Source organism: Hyla sarda, chromosome 10 (genome assembly GCF_029499605.1).
Source record: "Hyla sarda isolate aHylSar1 chromosome 10, aHylSar1.hap1, whole genome shotgun sequence".
NCBI lineage: Eukaryota > Metazoa > Chordata > Amphibia > Anura > Hylidae > Hyla > Hyla sarda.
This window is the reverse complement of record NC_079198.1, coordinates 129,615,021-129,630,789: the sequence shown is the minus strand read 5'-3', so window position 1 is coordinate 129,630,789 and position 15,769 is coordinate 129,615,021. Positions and strand designations below refer to the sequence as shown.

The 15,769-nt window shown below is 46.0% G+C and overlaps 1 protein-coding gene across 1 annotated transcript in view; it reads right to left on the bottom strand.

Moving 5' to 3' along the window:
• Positions 1-3,522: 3,522 nt before the first annotated feature.
• EXOSC10 (exosome component 10) overlaps positions 3,523-15,769 on the bottom strand; it is a 42,278-nt gene continuing 30,031 nt past the window's right edge. Inside the window, exons 16-25 of the mRNA XM_056543137.1 lie at positions 15,559-15,634; positions 13,829-13,935; positions 12,706-12,810; positions 8,619-8,693; positions 8,440-8,533; positions 7,780-7,853; positions 6,624-6,789; positions 6,413-6,474; positions 4,863-4,939; positions 3,523-3,635 (exon numbers count right to left, since the gene is read on the bottom strand). Coding sequence (XP_056399112.1) covers positions 3,605-3,635; positions 4,863-4,939; positions 6,413-6,474; positions 6,624-6,789; positions 7,780-7,853; positions 8,440-8,533; positions 8,619-8,693; positions 12,706-12,810; positions 13,829-13,935; positions 15,559-15,634 — 867 coding nt within the window. The 3' untranslated portion in view covers positions 3,523-3,604. The remainder of the gene's footprint in view (positions 3,636-4,862; positions 4,940-6,412; positions 6,475-6,623; positions 6,790-7,779; positions 7,854-8,439; positions 8,534-8,618; positions 8,694-12,705; positions 12,811-13,828; positions 13,936-15,558; positions 15,635-15,769) is intronic.

Sequence of the window (15,769 nt, the reverse complement as noted above, 5' to 3'; positions counted from 1 at the left end):
CGACACCAGTGCCCACGGGGGAACGACCCACTGGCAGAGCAGCCCCAATGCCACTCAAACCTGTCTATGGGTCGCACCTCCCCACAGATATGGCGCCACGGCAGCAACAGACGCCGCACAGCACCACATCAGTGTGAACAGGATGCTACAGCTCACTACGTATATACTAACAACCTGTTCGTTCTTGATATTATGCTGAGAAGCAATCAGATCATTATACAAGATTGTAGATGTGCACCATGTCTGTTTTCTACCCGAATTCACATTGTGTTTTCTATCCCCTTTTTTTTTTTTTTTTTGTTTGAACATGTGCTGCACTCTTCCCCACCCCCTCAGCCCAACCCTATATAAGTAGTAGTTAGCTACACAAGGGCCATTTCTTTCCTAGCAGCCTCCCAGTCTGACTGGGAGAGCACGGTAAGTGAGCTATTGGACCTTGTTCACACTGGTGTGGTGCTGTGCGGTGTCCATTGCTGCTGTGGCGCCGTGTCTGCGGGGAGGTGCGACCCATGGACTGGTTTGAGTGGCATTGGGGCCGCTCTGCCGGTGGGTTGTTCCCCCTGTGGGCACTGGTGTCGAGGCGGTGGTGGTTGCCGCCCAGTGCTACGCCATTTTATGCTAGGGACGTTAGGGACCCACTCTAAATAGGTGGCCTTGACGTGGCGAGTGGGCTTGTACTTTTTGATCAAAACGTATATACTAACAACCTGTTAGTTTTTGAAATTATGCTGAAAAGCAATCAGATCATTATACAAGATTGTAGATGTGCGCCATGTCTGTTTTCTACTTGAATTCCCTACTTATATAGGTTTAATTGTGTCTAACTTCTGGAAAAAATCATAACTTCATGCACGAAAAATACATTTGAAATAGTCATCTGACCCCATATAAATTGTTACTCACGCGGCGATACCACATATGTTTTTTATTTACAGTTTTGTTTTTTTAATGGGAAAAGGGGGGGGTGAGTCAAACTTTTATTAGGGTCGAGGTTAAATGATCTTTATTAATGTAACTTTTTTTTATGCAGTGTTATAGCCCTCTCTAGGGGCTCTAACATGCATTACACTGATCTCTCATATTGATCAATGCTATGCCGCAGCATAGCATTGAGCAGCGCTTCTGCCGCATCACTGCTCCTGCCTGGATCTCAGGCACGGAGCAGTCATTTGGCGATTGGACACGTAGGAGGAAGGTAAGGGACCCTCCTCGTGCGTCCTAGCTGAACAGGACACCGTGGTGGTCCCAATCAGCCCGACAGAGCTGCCGGGAGTGATTTTCCTTAACTTTAGACGCAACGATCAAATTTGTCTAAAGGGTTAATAGCGCGCAGCACATCGTTCGGTGACGCGCGCTATTAGCCGTGGGTCCCGGCCATTGTTAGAAAACAGTCCTGACCCGCTATGACACGGGGTCACGGCGTGACTTCGCGTTATAGAAAGGGAGCGGGCAATGGGAGTACAGGTACGCCCTGCGTCCCTATGAGGTTAACGCTGGGGCCCCCCTGGACTTCTACCCCCTGTTGAATGGGCCGCTCCTGCTTGTCTTCCTACCGGCACCCGTGGGCCCTTTTTCCAGCTATGTTCTTGTCCCATCCCTTGGGAATTGCTTTCGGAAAACCCAGTCTTCTGTGTCCCCCAATGATACAAGTGAAAAAACTGATTAGGTTACTTACCAGTAAAATCCTTTTCTCGCTAAGTTCATTTGGGGACCCAGCTTCCACCCACTTCTTTTCTTAGGATATCTCCTGACCCTTTCGAATGAGCTTCTCATGTCCTCGACAGGCCAGACTAAAGTTCCTATTTACCTTCGGCATCGGCAGAACCTGTTACTTCTACTGCTTGTGCACAAACAGAGTATCTCACTGCCTGCAGGTGGGGTGAAGCTTGTGCAGGTGGAGCTAGAGCTGGGCGGTATGACCAAAAAATGTGTATCACGGTATTTTTGTAACTTATGGTGGTTCCACGGTATATAACGGTATTCCCCCCCCCAAATCATGTGAACCGCGAGTGCTGTTCTGCTTCCCCCCCCCCCCCCCCCCCAATTTATCAGCCCAGTGCTGCGCTGTCAGGGAACTAATCACATGTCACCCGCAGAGCACTGCCCTCCTCGTCGTCCTGTTTGTTGCAGCTGCCGGCGCTGGAACTCTATACTGTACGCTGTATCCCTATGCAAGATTATTTTGCATAACTCCCCTCCCGTTGGTCCAGTACCAGCCTCACCTGCTTCCTGGGAAGGGGAACCTCGCAGCGATATTCCGCCTCGGACGGTGATAGGTTGAGCCCGCTGTCATGTAAGAAGCCGGCTTCTTACATGACAGTGGGCTCAGCCTATCACCGGCCGAGGCGGAATATCGCTGCGGCCGCTGATAGGCTGACGGCTCTCCAACAGGGGAAGGGGAGTTAAAGTTTATTTTGTTTATCTTTTGCAGCCCGGAAATAGGGATACAGCGTACAGTACAGAGTTCCAGCGCCGGCAGCTGCAACAAACAGGAGGACGAGGAGGGCAGCGCTAGTGGGTGACGTGATTAGTTACCTGATGGGGACAGCGCGGCGCTGATAATTCATTCATTCCCGAGGAGGAGGGGCCCAACCGGTATTGCGGTATGAGAAAAATTCATATCGTGCAGGACAAAAATTTTCGTATTCGGTATGAACCGGTATACCGCCCAGCACTAGGTGGAGCTAACACTTTCTTGCTGAGTTTCGCCTCCAGGTGGCTGAAGCATATACCTGTGGTCTTCTGTTTCCCCCAATGAACTTGGCAAAATATTTTTTTTTCCAGTTGAGTAACACAAAATTCAATGACCACCATGACGTGTGAGGGAGTAAATAAGATCTGTTCTATCACGGGCATGAAAATAATAATAAGCAGAATATAACACACTAGCCAATTATCACCAGAGCTGTAGTGTAAAGTATGGTGGACAGATTAGAGCAGCGCACGTTTCCCATATAAAACACTAAAGAAGGAATTTGTTATAACCTCCATTATTTCGGTACATGGCTGTTCTGAGGTAAGATACGCTTTCGGGATACTAACTTTTCATACAGGCGAGCAGGGCCGGCTAGAGAATGTACAGATCTTAAGAGGTGTACTCCCATGCCCCCGCCTTCTGAACATCCGGTTCAGAAGGCTTGGAGCAGCAACAGCGGTTTCACGGCCACATCCCCTCGTGACATCACACTACACCACCTCCATTGATGTCTATGGGAGGGGACTTGACATCTATGGAGGGGGTGTGGCAGCGACGTCACGACTACTGCTCCAAGCATTCTGAATCAGATGTTCAGAAGGCTGGGGCATGAGAGTACTAAAAATAATTGGTGATGAAGAGCGCGCATGTGCTCGAAATGCGTCAATTTGGAGAATATCACTGGCTAGGTGGTGTGAGGCGATTCGTCCTGCAACTTTTAACTGTCTGGAATAAAGAATTGGGGTTTTAAGGAATTGCTGGATCAACTGTTCTTTTCTACTGGCATGGGAGTACACCTTTAAACCAATGACACAGAACCAAAAAACCTTCAGTAAATAAAAGCTTTAATAATAAAAGACGACAGATGGTAAAACGCGTGTATTCCAATTGGATTCTTCACAGACCTTGTTATCTCTTAGGCCAACTGTGTCTGAAGCCCCTAAGAGAAGAACGTAGAGATGAAAAGTTAAATGGGAGATAGAGAGATAGAGATATATATATATATATATATATATATATATATATATATATATATATATATATATATATATATATAGATATATATATATATATATATATATATATATATATAGATATATATATATATATATATATATATATGTGTATATGTATATATACACATACATACACACACAAACTATATCACTTAAAATACATATGGCACATTAGATATAGAATTAAACACATGCCCATAAAGGGTTAATGAATCCAGAGCTTCTACTATCCACTTTTCCAGATGCTGCACAGTGACCCCCCCGACCTACGATGGCCCCGACATACGGTAATTTCAACATACAATGGCCTCTCAGAGGGAAGGCAGTATCAACATGCGATGCTTTTGTATGTCGGGGCCATCGCATAAACGGCTATCCGGCAGCGCAGACTGCTTCATCTGCCACCGGATAGCCGTTTACAGTGCTCCGTGTGGTCCGCTGACGATCACTTACCTGTCCTCAGGATCTCCTGCATCGTCGGCGCTCTCCATCGTCGTCATACCGTCTCGTTATCCAATAGGAGCGGCGTGCGTAGCAACGTGATGGCGGCGATTGAGAGCGCGGATGCCGGGGAAGCAGAGGCCTTGCCGGAGCATCGGCGACAGTGATGGAAGGCGACATCCAGGGCAGCGGTGACGGTCCGGAGCGGCGGGGACAGGCGAGTATAACCTCCAATACCAGTGGTCTTCAACCGCCAGATGTTGCAAAACTACAACTCCCAGCATGCCCGGACAGCCGTTGGTTGTCCGGGCATGCTGGGTGTTGTAGTTTTGCAACATCTGGCGGTCCGCAGGTTGTAGACCACTGTCCTATACTTTACATTGGACGGATCCCTCAACATATGATGGTTTCAACAAACGATGGTCCATTTGGAACGGATTACCATTGTATGTTGAGGGACCACTGTATATTGGCCCTGGCATCCCGCTGAAAAGGACAAGAGGGAGGAGCATTGTGAAGAGCCCTGTCAGCTACCAATCAACAGTGCTGAGGACACACCCACAAATACTGATTGGCTGAGATCAGGTGACACGCCTCCTTACAATGCTCCTCCCAAAAGTCCTCACCAGATGCATGCGAGACGCCGACAACCTCCGACCCCTAGATCTGAGAGCGTTCAGGCAGAAGCCGGAGACCATCATATTACAGACCTGTCTGACTTCCCTCCGATGAAGGACATGCTCTTGTTCCCCATCGCCTGGTGACCCTTCTTCCCCGAGGGATTTTTCTGATTGAGAAAAAACAGAGAAAAACATGAATTTTTATTGTCAGGTTCACGCAATACTGATCTGCTAGAAAATCCAGCGAGGAGGAGGTTGATTCTTTAAGGGCGCGTTCACACGTACAGGATCCTCCGCAGGTTTGATGCGCAGGATTTGTAACTGCCGATTAGAAGCTGCGATCAGTCATTTAGATTACATTGAAATCTGCAGCAGAAAATCCTGTGCATCAAATCTGCCAACATGTGAACGTATCCTAAAAGGGGTATTCCGCTTATAGACATCTTATCCCCCTATCCAAAGCGGGGGTCCGCTGCTGGGACTCCCCACGATGACTGTGCTGCACCTGGCATTCTGTCTATGGGTGGAATGCCCCTTTAAAAGGGTACTCCAGTGGAAACTTTTTTTTTTTTTTTTTTTTAAATCAACTGGTGCCAGAAAGTTATAAAGATTTGTAAATTACTTCTATTAAAAAAAAAAATAATCTTAATCCTTCCAGTACTTATTAGCTGCTGAATACTACAGAGGAAATGCTTTTCTTTTTGGAACACAGAGCTCTCTGCTGACATCTCTGTCCATTTTAAGAACTGTCCAGAGTAGGAGAAAATCCCCATAGAAAACATATGCTGCTCTGGATAGTTCCTAAAATGGACAGAGATGTCAGCAGAGAGCACTGTGCTCGTGATGTCAGCAGAGAGCTCTACATTTCATAAATAAAAGAATTTCTTCTGTAGTATTCAGCAGCTAATAAGTACTGGAAGGATGAAGATTTTTTAATAGAAGTAATTTACAAATCAGTTTAACTTTCTGGCACCAGTTGATTTAAAAAAAAAATAATGTTTTCCACCAGAGTACCCCTTTATGTAGTGATCTATTAATTTCCATTTTTGGCCATGTTCACATGGTGGAATTTCTGAGCGGAAACTGGAAAATTCCACTGCGGCAGAGTCCTATTGATTGATTTGAATTTCTGCCGTGGAAATAGAGATTCCGGCATCAGCGGATACACTGAACCTGTGCCGTCTATGGAGACGACGTATTTCCCAGCTGTCCTAGTGCCGCCGCATCATGTAAATGTGTGGAATGTTTGCCTGTATTTTCCGCCAGACGTTCCACACATTTTTCGGCCATGTGAACATAGACTTACTAGGACTCCAATCACACACATGGATCCGCCACCAGCTATGTAAAGTACCAGAACATCCGCCAACTTCCTGTTCATCCAGAATTTTCATACATATCAGACTATTGGACGTATTGTTAATACTTTAAGACACTGTGCAAAAGTGATGCAGTTATATCTAGTAAAGGTGTTTCCCAACCAGGGTGCCTCCAGCTGTTGCAAAACTACAACTCCAAATTAACTGGACAGCCTGTTGCTGGGAGTTGTAGTTTTCCACCATCTTTCCTGGTCCCCCCACACAATACACCAGACACTGGTCACCTTGAACGTGACAACGCATGAATTCAGCAGATCTTACCTTCCCTTGAGGCGTTTGTTTATTGGGGTCGAAGTCGGCCTGACCCTTCACATTGCTGCTGCCTATAGGGAACACAAGGGAAGATGATAAGTGCAGGTTGGTGAACGTGGCGCCAAATCCCTTACTGCACGAGGATAGAACGTGTGAAGCAGATATCAGGATCTCTTATTATTATAAAATCCTCAGAGACGTCACCGTGTACTCAACCTACCTGCAAATACTTTAAAGTTTGATTTGCCGTAGTCAAATGGTGTGAACTCCGCCTGGACCTCCGGCTCCGCAGCCTCTTCTGAGTGTTTGGCGCGTTTCTTGTCCGCTTTGGGCGTCACAGTCTCTGCCTCACTTGCTGCACGCTCACGCTTCTTATTCGCTTCTTCCTGTTAGAAAATATTTAAAAAACTAACAAAACCAGCGCAACACAGATCCTGACTAATATCCCTGTATTATACCCCAGAGCTGCACTCACTATTCTGCTGGTGAGGTCACTGTGTACATACATTACTTATCCTGTACTGATCCTGAATTATATCCTGTATTATACTCCAGAGCTGTACTCACTATTCTGCTGGTGGGGTCACTGTGTACATACATTACATTACTTATCCTGTACTGATCCTGAGTTATATCCTGTATTATACTCCAGAGCTGTACTCACTATTCTGCTGGTGGGGTCACTGTGTACATACCTTACATTACTTATCCTGTACTGATCCTGAGTTATATCCTGTATTATACTCCAGAGCTGTACTCACTATTCTGCTGGTGGGGTCACTGTGTACATACATTACATTACTTATCCTGTACTGATCCTGAGTTATATCCTGTATTATACTCCAGAGCTGCACTCACTATTCTGCTGGTGAGATCACTGTGTACATACATTACATTACTTATCCTGTACTGATCCTGAGTTATATCCTGTATTATACTCCAGAGCTGTACTCACTATTCTGCTGGTGAGGTCACTGTGTACATACATTACTTATCCTGTACTGATCCTGAGTTATATCCTGTATTATACTCCAGAGCTGTACTCACTATTCTGCTGGTGAGGTCACTGTGTACATACATTACATTACTTATCCTGTACTGATCCTGAATTATATCCTGTATTATACTCCAGAGCTGCACTCTTCTGCCTCCTAGACAAAAACTAACCCATCAGGGCATGAGTATACCCTATACCAGGCATAGGCAACCTTCGGCACTGCGGATGTTGGGGACTACATCTCCCATCTGCAGTGCCGCAGGTTGCCTATGCCCGTCCTATACAGTATTCAGGTGGTCACTAATCTTCTATCCAGCATTTATACACAGTAGTTCTATTATTTTATTGTATTCTAGTAGGATCTGCTGCACTCACTCACCGTTACTAGCTCCCGCACAGATTTTACATTCTTCGCAGTATTTTTGAACTCCGTCTTGGCCTTTTCTCGAGCAGCTGTAAAAAGAAAAACCAGAAGAGGATAAAGTAAACTTTGTGAATGCTGTGATTAAAGGGGTACTCCGGTGGAAAAAATTATTATTTTTTTTTTAATCAACTGGTGCCAGAAAGTTAAACAGATTTGTAAATTACTTCTATTAGAAAAATATTAATCCTATCAGTACTTATTAGTGGCTGTATACTACAGAGGAAATTATTTTCTTTTTGGATCTCCTTTCGGTCACGACCCCAGTGTTCTCTGCTGACACCTCTGTCCATGTCCGGAACTGTCCGGAGCAGGAGAAAATCCCCATAGTGAACATATGCTACTCTGGACAGTTCCTAAAATGGACTGAGATGTCAGCAGAGAGCACTGTGGTCGTGACAGAAAAGAAATTCCAAAAGAAAAAAGAATTTCCTCTGTAGTATTCAGCAGCTGATAAGTACTGGAAGGATTAAGAAATTTTAATAAAAGTAATTTACAAATCTGTTTAACTTTCTGGCACCAGTTGATTTAAAAATAAATAAAATAAAATAAAATAAATAAAAAGTTTTCCACTGGAGCACCCCTTTAATGTTCCTGGTATCAGCGGGCACTCGGCACCTTTGTCGGCCTGCCTCTTCTGTCGAGCCTCCTCCTTGGCTTTGGCCTCTCGCTCTTGCTGTGCGATGCTCACCAGCTTCCAGCGGTTACTGATCTACAAGAAGAAGAGGCGACTCAGTCCTGCGGCTTATAGACCGGGGCCCTGTACAAAACAGACAATAGCGGACTACATAACTCACCTCAAACATCTTCGTATTCGGGTCCAGCTTTGCTGCTTGAGAGGCGTGAGCTCCCCGGATATCTGATGGAAGAAACTGGAGAGGAACGAGTTAACCCTTAGTGCAGTGTTCCCCAACCAGGGTGCTTCCAGATGTTGCAAAACTACAACTCCCAGCATGCCTGGACAGCCGAAGGCTGTCCAGGCATGCTGGGAGTTGTAGTTTTGCAACACCTGGAGGCACCCTGGTTGGGAAACACTGCCTTAGTTTGCCTCTAGCAAGGAGAAGCAGACCTAATAGTTGTTAGTAATAAGGTGGCACCGGGAAACTGCAGCTTCAATGGAAGTCGAGCTGCAGTTACCAAGAGTCACCACTATACAATGAACAATCTGTTCTATGATTAACCCCTTAAAGGGGTACTCCGCTGCCCTGCTTCAAAAGCTCCACTCCCCAGCATCCGGAAGTTTATTGTGCGTGCGGGCTTCCGTGTTCAGGGCCGCCCCTCGTGACTTTCGTTGAAGGGGCGCGCGTGATGTCACGAGGGGGCGGCCCTAAACACGGAAGCCTGAACGCAGCGTTCGGAACAATAAACTTCCGGACGCTGGGGAGCGGAGCTTCTGAAGCGGGGCAGCGGAGTACCCCTTTAAGGACTCAGCCCACTTGGGCCTTAAAGGGGTACTACCGTGCTGACCACTTATCCCCTATCTAAAGGATGGGGGATAAGTTGCCTGATCGTACGGGGTCTCGCCGCTGGGGACCCCCGTGATATCGCACGCAGCACCCCGCTCATATCAGGCCCCGGAGCGAACATCGCTCTGGGTCTGATGACTGCCGATCACGGGGCCGGAGTATCGTGATGTCACGGCTCCGCCCCCATGTGACATCAAGCTCCACCCCCTCAATGTAAAATCTATGGCAATGTAAGTCTACAGCTGTCTCGCCCCTGCCATAGACTTGCATTGAAGGGGCGGAGCGTGACGTCACATGGGGCGGAGCTGTGACGTCACGATCACCGGTCCCCTCATCAGACTCGGAGCAGATGTTCGCTCTGGGGCCTGATGAGAGCGGGGTGCTGCGTGGGAGATCGTGGGGGTCCCCAGCAGCGGGACCTCGCGCAATCAGGCAACTTATCCCCTATGCTTTAGAAAGGGGATAAGTTGTCAGCACGGTAGTACCCCTTTAAGGACTCAGACAATTTTATTTTTTAGTTTTTCGTTTTTTTCCTCCTTGCCTTCAAAAAAAATCATAACTCTTATATTTTCATCCACAGACTAGTATATTTTTGTTTTTGGCTCGACCAGTTGTCTGTTGTAATTAGAGATGAGCGAAGTTACAGGGATTCGATTCATCACGAACTTTGCGGCTTGGCGTTTGCTGACTTTACCCTGCATAAATGAGTTCAGCTTTCAGGTGCTCTGGGGGCTGGAGACTTTCCTAGGATTGGAAAAGGTGGATACAGTCCTAGGAGAGTCTTCTAGGACTGTATCCACCTTTTCCAGCCCACCGGACACCTGAAAGCTGAACTAATTTATGCAGGATAAGTCATCAACCGCCGAGCCGAGAAGTTCGTGACAAATCAAATTACTGTAAGTTCGCTCATCTCTAGTTGTAATGTCATCACTCACTTTACCATAAAATGTATGGCGCAACCAGAAAAATACTATTTGTGTGGGGAAATTAAAAAGAAAACCGCAATTTGGGACCCCAGTGATCCCCTGTACGGCATTTTGACTCTCCTCGCGCATGCGCCCTCCATTCATCTCTGTGAGAAAGCCAGAGATACACGAGTACAGCACCCATAGAGATGAATGGAAGGCACGCGCCGAGCCCTCGCTCCATGAGTGAGGAGATCTGGAGCGCCGTACAGGAGATGGAGGGGGTCCCAGTGGTCGGATCCCCCGCAATCAGACACTTCTCTCCTATCCTTTGGATTGGGGATAAATCGTCCTACATGGGACTTTTCCTGTAAGCTTTCTATAAACACGAGTCGAGGTCTAACTCTCAGGTAATACTTTATTTTATTCAATTTTTATTTTTTCTCATTTAAATGCTTACATTCCTAGTTTGAGAATTTTGATTGAATTAAAGAGTATCTATCATGATCTAAACTCTCCCTAATTCCCCCCCCTCCCCCAATCTGTCCCTGACTCTCACTGACACTATCCCTGTGTTTCTTTTCATTCAATACCCCCTCTTTCTACCAGATTTATTATCTTCTTGGCTGCTCATTCAGCCGTCCTAGTGTGAGGGAGGAAGGGGGCGTGGCCCAGTATAGGGGCTGTGAACACAGCAGTCGGCAGCTCTGAATCTTCTCCTCTCTGTTTACAACTGCATGTGCAGAGAGAAGAAAGATCGGAGTTCAGATAGTAAAATGAATGAGGGCCTGCAGTAGGGCAGAGTCAGGAGTATGCCCTGCTGTGCTATGAGCACAGTGCTGGCTCCTGCCTGTCTGATTGACAGGCAGGGAGCAGTGCTGAGCTTGTCTGTGTCCTGGCTGCAGTCTGAGATTTCAGACTCCAGCATGAGTCTGAAATCTATAAAAAAAAAAAAAAAGGCTTGTGGCCAGGACTGGTAGGGAGACCCCTAGTGGTCAATTTTTCAAAGCGGAAAATTAAATAGAAAGAAGCATATTTTTTAATAAAATGCAATTGGAAAGTTATTCTGCATACATTAACCCCTTAAGGACTCAGCCCATTTTGGCCTTAAGGACTCAGACAATTTAATTTTTACGTTTTCATTTTTTCCTCCTCGCCTTCTAAAAATCATAACTCTTTTATATTTTCATCCACAGACTAGTATGAGGGCTTGTTTTTTGCGTGACCAGTTGTACTTTGTAATGACATCACTCATTATATCATAAAATGTATGGCGCAACCAAAAAACACTATTTTTGTGGGGAAATTAAAACTAAAAACGCAATTTTGCTAATTTTGGAAGGTTTTGTTTTCACGCCGTACAATTTCTGGCAAAAATGACATGTGTTCTTTATTCTGAGGGTCAATACGATTAAAATGATACCCATTATTATATACTTTTATATTATTGTTGCGCTTAAAAAAATCACAAACTTTTTAACCAAATTAGTACGTTTATAATCCCTTTATTTTGATGACCTATAACTTTTTTATTTTTCTGTATAAGTGGCGGTATGGGGGGGCTCATTTTTTGCGCCATGATCTGTACTTTTTTTTGATACCACATTTGCATAAAAAAAAACTTTTAATACAGTTTTTATATTTTTTTTTTAATAAAATGTATTAAAAAAGTAGTAATTTTGGACTTTTTAATTTTTTTTTCGTTCACGCCGTTCACCGTACGGGATCATTAACATTTTATATTAATAGTTCGGACATTTACGCATGCGGCGATACCAAATATGTCTATAAAAAATGTTTTTTACGCTTTTTGGGGGTAAAATAGGAAAAAACGGACGTTTTACTTTTTTATTGGGGGAGTAGATTTTTCACTTTTTTTTTACTTTTACATTTTTTTTACATTTTTTTTTACACTTGAATAGTCCCCATAGGGGACTATTCATAGCAATACCATGATTGCTAATACTGATCTGTTCTATGTTTTCGGTGATCTTCTGCTCTGGTCTGCTCGATCACAGAGCAGAGCAGGAGACGCCGGGAGCCGCACGGAGGAAGGAGAGGGGACCTCCGTGCGGCGTTATGAATGATCGGATCCCCGCAGCAGCGCTGCGGGCGATCCGATCGTTCATTTTAATCGCGAACTGCCGCAGATGCCGGGATCTGTATTGATCCCGGCACCTGAGGGGTTAATGGCAGACGCCCGCGAGATCGCGGGCGTCGGCCATTGCCGGCGGGTCCCTGGCTGCGATTAGCAGCCGGGATCAGCCGCGCATGACACGGGCATCGCTCCGATGCCCGCGGTTATGCTTAGGACGTAAATGTACGTCCTGGTGCGTTAAGTACCACCTCACCAGGACGTACATTTACGTCCTGCGTCCTTAAGGGGTTAATCTATAATATATAAAAGTTTTTTTGATGAAAGGTTCCCTTTAAGGATTCATATTATGAGAATTATAGATTTTTCCCCTGTGACCTACTATGGAGGTTAAACACCAAAAGCCTAAAAATCTCACCATGCGGAACGGATTGTCGAAGGAATCCATTATGTTTCTAGCCTTCATCTGAGCCTGAGAGAGTCCGGTCATATAATCATCATCTTCGTCATCGTCTTCAGGACCCTATAGGAAAAGAACTAGAGATGAGCGAATTTACAGTGATTCGATTCTTCACCAACTTCTCGGCTCGGCAGTTGATTACTTTTCCTGCATAAATTAGTTCAGCTTTCAGGTGCTCCCGTGGGCAGGAAAAGGTGGATACAGTCCTAGGAGACTCTTCTAGGACTGTATCCACCTTTTCCAGCCCACCAGAGCACCGGAAAGCTGAACTAATTTATGCAGGATAAGTCATCAACTGCCGAGCCGCAAGGTTCATGACGAATCGAATTACTAAATTCGCTCATCTCTACAGTAGACCACCAGGGAACATAACATAAGCCCCTTCACTCCACTAGACCACCAGGGAGCATACCATAAGCCCCTTCACTCCACTAGACCACCGGGGAGCATACCATAAGCCCCTTCACTCCACTAGACCACCAGGGAGCATACCATAAGCTCCTTCACTCCACTAGACCATCAGGGAACATAAGCCCCTTCACTCCACTAGACAACGAGGGAGCATAACATAAGCCCCTTCACTCCACTAGACCACCAGGGAACATAACATAAGCCCCTTCACTCCACTAGACAACGAGGGAGCATAACATAAGCCCCTTCACTCCACTAGACCACCAGGGAACATAACATAAGCCCCTTCACTCCACTAGACCACCAGGGAGCATAGCATAAGCTTCTTCCAACCACTAGACCACAAGGGAACATAAAATAAGTCCCTTCATTCTAGAGCAATGGAGTTTCCTATGAATACCTTTAGTGCTCTAGACCAGTGTTTTCCAACCAGTGTGCCCCCAGCTGTTGCAAAACTACAACCTCCAGCATGCCCAGACAGCCTTCGGCTGTCTGGGCATGCTGGAAGTTGTAGTTTTACAATTGGTTGGGAAACGCAGCTCTGGGCGGAGATATCAAATACACTGCATTATACCTAGTGTAGTGCCTGAAAAAGTCCATCAGAAAGAGATGTCCTTCCCCACATCCAGGACTAAGAATGCTCAGAGTCTAAACATGTCGTGTTACTCACAGTGAAGCAGGTGATGGTGGCCTCGGCGCGCACGGTGACAGGATCGTGCGTCGCGGGGAGAGCAGGATCCTCATCATTGAACAGGCTGCCTGTGGCGATTTCTACAGCTGGACCAGAAAAGAGGAAGTCAGAGGGTTCACTTACTTTTACAGAAACAACTTTATCTTCTGACACCGCCCCCCCCTCCCAGAACATATCTACAGGGGCTCCAGTCACTTAGTGCATTTGTTTCTGTGTATAGAATAATGCGGTAGACTACACTATTCTATACAGAAGGAATAAGTATATACCTATGGGAGCCTATTGATGACATCTCAGTGTACAGGTGTATACACCCCAGCCGTCCCCTGGGAGGTATATAGGTCTCTCCTTAGAATTCTACACAAAGGGGTTATGGTGGAGGTAGGTACACGGGCGTAATGTCCCCTAACAGGATCATGTGGCCCTTAGGGATGGGGGTGATCAGTTTGATGCCCTATTTAAAAGGGGTTATCCAGGAAGAGAGAAAGAAAGCTAGTTTGTTTCAAAAAACAGCTCCCCGTCTGTCTCCAGGTCGTGTGCGGTATTACAACTTGGCTCCATTCACTTCAATAGAACTGAGCTGCAGAACCACACCCAGACTGGAGACAGACAGGGGAGCGGTTTTTGAAAGAAAGTAGCTCTGTTTTTCTATTCCTGGATAACCCCTTTAAAGGCTACATCCAAGTTGGCAAACTTAAAAGGGGTACTCCGCTGCTCAGCGATTGGAACAAGCTGTTCCGAACGCTGGAGCCGGGAGCTTGTGACATCATAGCCACGCCCCCTCATGACATCACACCCCGCCCCCTCAATGCAAATCTATGGGAGGGGGCGTGACAGCCGTCACGCCCCCTCCCATAGACTTGCATTGAAGGGGTGTGACGTCACAAGCTCCCGGTGACGGCTTCAGTGTTCGGAGCAGCGGAGTACCCCTTTAATATTGGTTTGAACACTTCTTTGAGAGGTGTTATTTCGGGTGATTTATCTGATATCGAAGGCTGTAATGAATTGTTGTTAAAATTGTTCATTTTGGCTAAACCTCTGATTCTGAGAAATTGGTGTGATCCAAAACCACCAACCATAGGCCACTGGAAAGCCTTAGTAGACAGGATTAAAAAAATACAAGAGGTATAGAATAGGGAAGTCTGTAGTAAAAAATGTGATAGAACATGGGGTAAAGACATCACTTTATGACCCTGCAGCTGTACTCCTCTATCTGCCTTCTACTTCAAATGTACAATATATCACAAACTGGGGAACAAATGGAAAAAATGGCAGAATCTACACGACATAGAACAGTGTTTCCCCAAGCAGGGTGCCTCCAGCTGTTGCAAAACCACTCCTCGGATGCCCGGACTTGCATGCTGGGAGTTGTAGTTTGGAAACAGCTGGAGGCACCCTGCTTGGGAAACACGGACAGAGTTTGTTTGATATCTGTTACGATAGGAGATTGAACAACGGTAGAATACCTTCTACTACCGCAACGAAAAACATGGCGTCTGCAACCACCAAGTGGTTTTAGGAGATGATCCCATTGATACCAATGACTTATCCCCTATGACCGAATACAAAGTGGTTTCACTAATTAAATTTATTGGGACAATAATAAAGCCTCTAAGGCAATCTGCTTGGGGCACCACAGATGGGTTTCATGCTTAGGAATGGGCATGAACAGGAGTTACTACAGCACAACAAAGACACCAACCCTTTACCTGCTCCGGCCAAGAGGAGCTGCGCCATGGGGGTTTTTGACAAATCGTGAGGACCGAACAGGAAAGTCTCCATTTTCTATGGAAGAGAAGACAAATAAGTCAATGACTGCCAGGCACTAGGCCAGTGTTTTCCAAACAGTGCGTCTCCAGCTGTTGCAAAATGGCTGCCTGGGAATACTGGGAGTTGTAGTTTTGCAACAGCTGAAGACAC